This window comes from Juglans microcarpa x Juglans regia, chromosome 2D (assembly GCF_004785595.1).
Source record: "Juglans microcarpa x Juglans regia isolate MS1-56 chromosome 2D, Jm3101_v1.0, whole genome shotgun sequence".
Classification (NCBI taxonomy): domain Eukaryota; kingdom Viridiplantae; phylum Streptophyta; class Magnoliopsida; order Fagales; family Juglandaceae; genus Juglans; species Juglans microcarpa x Juglans regia.
In genome coordinates this window covers 5875032-5878095 of record NC_054596.1, presented here as the reverse complement: position 1 = coordinate 5878095, position 3064 = coordinate 5875032, and the positions used below count along the sequence as shown (strand labels likewise).

Here is a 3064-nt window from a genome sequence, read left to right as displayed (position 1 = left end):
CCCCTCTGCGGTCTCATGTGACCTGACAAGATGGTATTATCTCACCTTCAAACTCAAGCAAAGCAAGTTGGATGGGGTGGCGCTTTCTGATAAAGAAGTCGCACGTGTGGTACCCATTCCTTCCCTCATTAACACGTGGACAAAGTGGGAGGAGTAAAATTACTAAAAACACAAGCAATTACCAATATATTTACTAATACATAAATAAAATGATAATAACAACAATAATAGTTATAATAATAATAAATAATTTTATGGCCGAGTCCACGCAAGGAAGGGTTTGCTTTATATATGTAGGTAGATGTGGTACACACTACCCCGTTCTGTATTTCTGTATCTCTCTCTCTCTCTCTCTCTGCCTATCCTGAAGAAAAGTATATTCGTCTTTGTGGGTGTCTGAGCTTTTGGTTTTGGTGAGGATGGGGAGGCAACCATGCTGTGACAAAGTTGGGTTAAAGAAGGGGCCATGGACAGCTGAGGAGGACAAGAAGCTTATTACCTTTATTCTCACCAATGGCCAATGCTGCTGGAGAGCTGTTCCTAAGCTTGCAGGTCTTCCATCATTTGCCTTTCCCTTACTACATTCTCAGACACAAAAAGAGAGACATTTAGCGAACTTTTGATTTGTTGATGGTTTCTTTTGGATGTCTCCCATCGTTTGGTCAATTTAAAATGCTTGTTAAAGTTGATTGCAGTATTTCTTGTCATCACGTGTTCGTCATCTTGAAATGAACCGTGCATGACTTTGCCTCACAGAAATGCAAAAAAAAAAAACATGATGCTCTGATGGATTTGAATCTGTTTTTTTGGTACAGGGCTTTTTCTGATTGATCATTCTGAACTTTCTTCGAGTTTGAATGTTTTTTTTTTTCGTTTTTTCTTATTTATCCTTTTCTTACAGATTCTAAGGAAAGCAGGGCAGGATTTTTAAGTTGGTTTTGCTTACTATGTTTTGTTTGGTGTTTGGCTTGATAATTTAAGAGGAATAACCCAAAAAGCTGACTGCTCAAATGATTCTGAATTGGTTATAATCAGAAATAATAAATTTGAATGCAGAAATGAAGACAGAAACATTCAATTTAATGATTAAAGTAATGGTGGGTCTGAGTGCAGGATTGTTAAGGTGTGGAAAAAGTTGCCGACTGAGATGGACAAACTATCTTCGGCCAGATTTGAAGAGAGGTCTTTTATCAGAATATGAAGAACAAATGGTCATCGATCTCCATGCTCAACTAGGCAACAGGTTCCTTCTTTTAATCTATTTCCAACTCTGACACCACCTCCTCTTCCATCTTTCCCCTGTCTTAGCTCAGGTGTTCTGAAATCAACTTGTTTTTAGTGCTAAATCTGGAGAGGTAGTCTTCTGCATTATTATTTTCTCCATATATGCAGCCTATCAAATGGTATTCTATTTTGCTGGCCAAAATGAAAGTATGGAGTTCGAAACCCCTACCAAAAAAAAAATGGTATTCTATTTTGTTTTTATTCATCAGTAACGGAAGACTTTGTTTTTGCATAATTTTGAAAGAGACGAGATATTTTTCAGACTGAGTCTCTTTTCTTTTTATTTTTATAAATGTAGCTCATTGATTTTTCCGTTAAAGCATGCCAAATTTGGGAGAATATTACTCTCCCAATAAATATATCGGCAATTTTGTCATGGCGGCGATTTTTCATATTTATTAGTGTAAGACTTTTATAGTGGCCATAAAAGTCAGTACTCTTCCTTTGAGTAATTCCAAAGGTTATGAAGTTTTTATTTTTAATATATATATATATATATATATATATATATATAATTACTATTATACCGATCGAAGTCCGTAATTTTTTATTCACGTTTTGCAGATGGTCTAAGATCGCTTCTCATCTCCCTGGAAGAACTGATAATGAGATAAAAAATCACTGGAACACCCACATCAAGAAAAAGCTGAAAAAGATGGGCATCGATCCTATCACCCACAAGCCAATCTCTACTGCCACTGAAGAACCCCAACCCCAACCCCAACAACAACTGCAACACCAACCAGAACAAGAGCGAAAACAGCATCAAATTTCTCATGAGACTGATCATAGTATAGCTGAACTTGATCAAAACAAAGAACCGGAGACATCATTGCAATCATCCTCCATTAATACTGAAACCAAAGAGGAAGAGAAAAGCATGACAAGCCCATTTGACCCAATGGAGCTCATAAATAACTTCCTCCTTGATGAAGTTCCATTAATGGAAGTACCCCATGAGATTATCGCTCCAAGTGCAGCTTCTTCATCGACTTCTTCCTCCTCATCCTCTTCTTCAAATTCCTCCAACTTATTGCAAGAGTACATAGATCAGCTCCAGGATTTCGAGTGGCCTTGTGATCAATACAACAACAGCTTGGGCTGCTTGTGGGATGATGACCTTCGTAGTTGGGATTTGTTGATTCATGATATTGATGGTGACAGAAAGCAGGTTGTTGATCAGTGCCCAATATTGGTTAATTTGGAACAAGAATCTCATTGGGCATATAACTAGGTGCGACTTGGGATTTTCTTATGAGATTCACTTGTAATTCGGTTGTTATAGTTGTCTCAAAGCGAGTCAAATAAATCAAGATCCGGGAAAACCCCATCTCTGAATTACCATTTTACCAAAAATGAACATAAAATAAACGTTTCTGTAAATGAGTATGGGAGTATTTTCTTTTGGATTATGTTCTTTCAATATGCATGTGTTGCGCGGGTTTGATTTTTGTGGTTAATTTAGATTTTGGTTTCTTAGTTGCTTTCATTTTCTTCCCTTGGGTCGAGGTACAAAGCTGGTAAAATATTAAGTCGTGCTACACCAATCGAGTGTAGTCCAAGAAATATATTCCGATAAGGTTAAATGCCTATTTTTTAATATTTTTTTTATATTCTTAAATATTTTAAAAAAATCATAATATTATTAAAAAATATTTATTTAATTAAAAAAATATTGATAAAAATACTCGGAATCCAAAATAGAGACCCAAGCATTTCTCTAAAATATTTGCATTTGGAAAAAAAAATTACTTAGTGATCAAGGAAGTGATTTTAAATG

At 35.9% G+C, this 3064-nt stretch overlaps 1 protein-coding gene across 1 annotated transcript; it reads left to right on the top strand.

The window, feature by feature from the left end:
* The first annotated feature begins 316 nt into the window (after positions 1–316).
* LOC121251109 (transcription factor MYB20) lies at positions 317–2707 on the top strand. The gene is made up of 3 exons (XM_041150427.1): positions 317–552; positions 1114–1243; positions 1849–2707. Exons 1-3 carry the CDS (start codon positions 420–422, stop codon positions 2516–2518), a joined length of 933 nt encoding a protein of 310 aa, XP_041006361.1. The 5' UTR covers positions 317–419; the 3' UTR covers positions 2519–2707.
* The last annotated feature ends 357 nt before the right edge of the window (positions 2708–3064 follow it).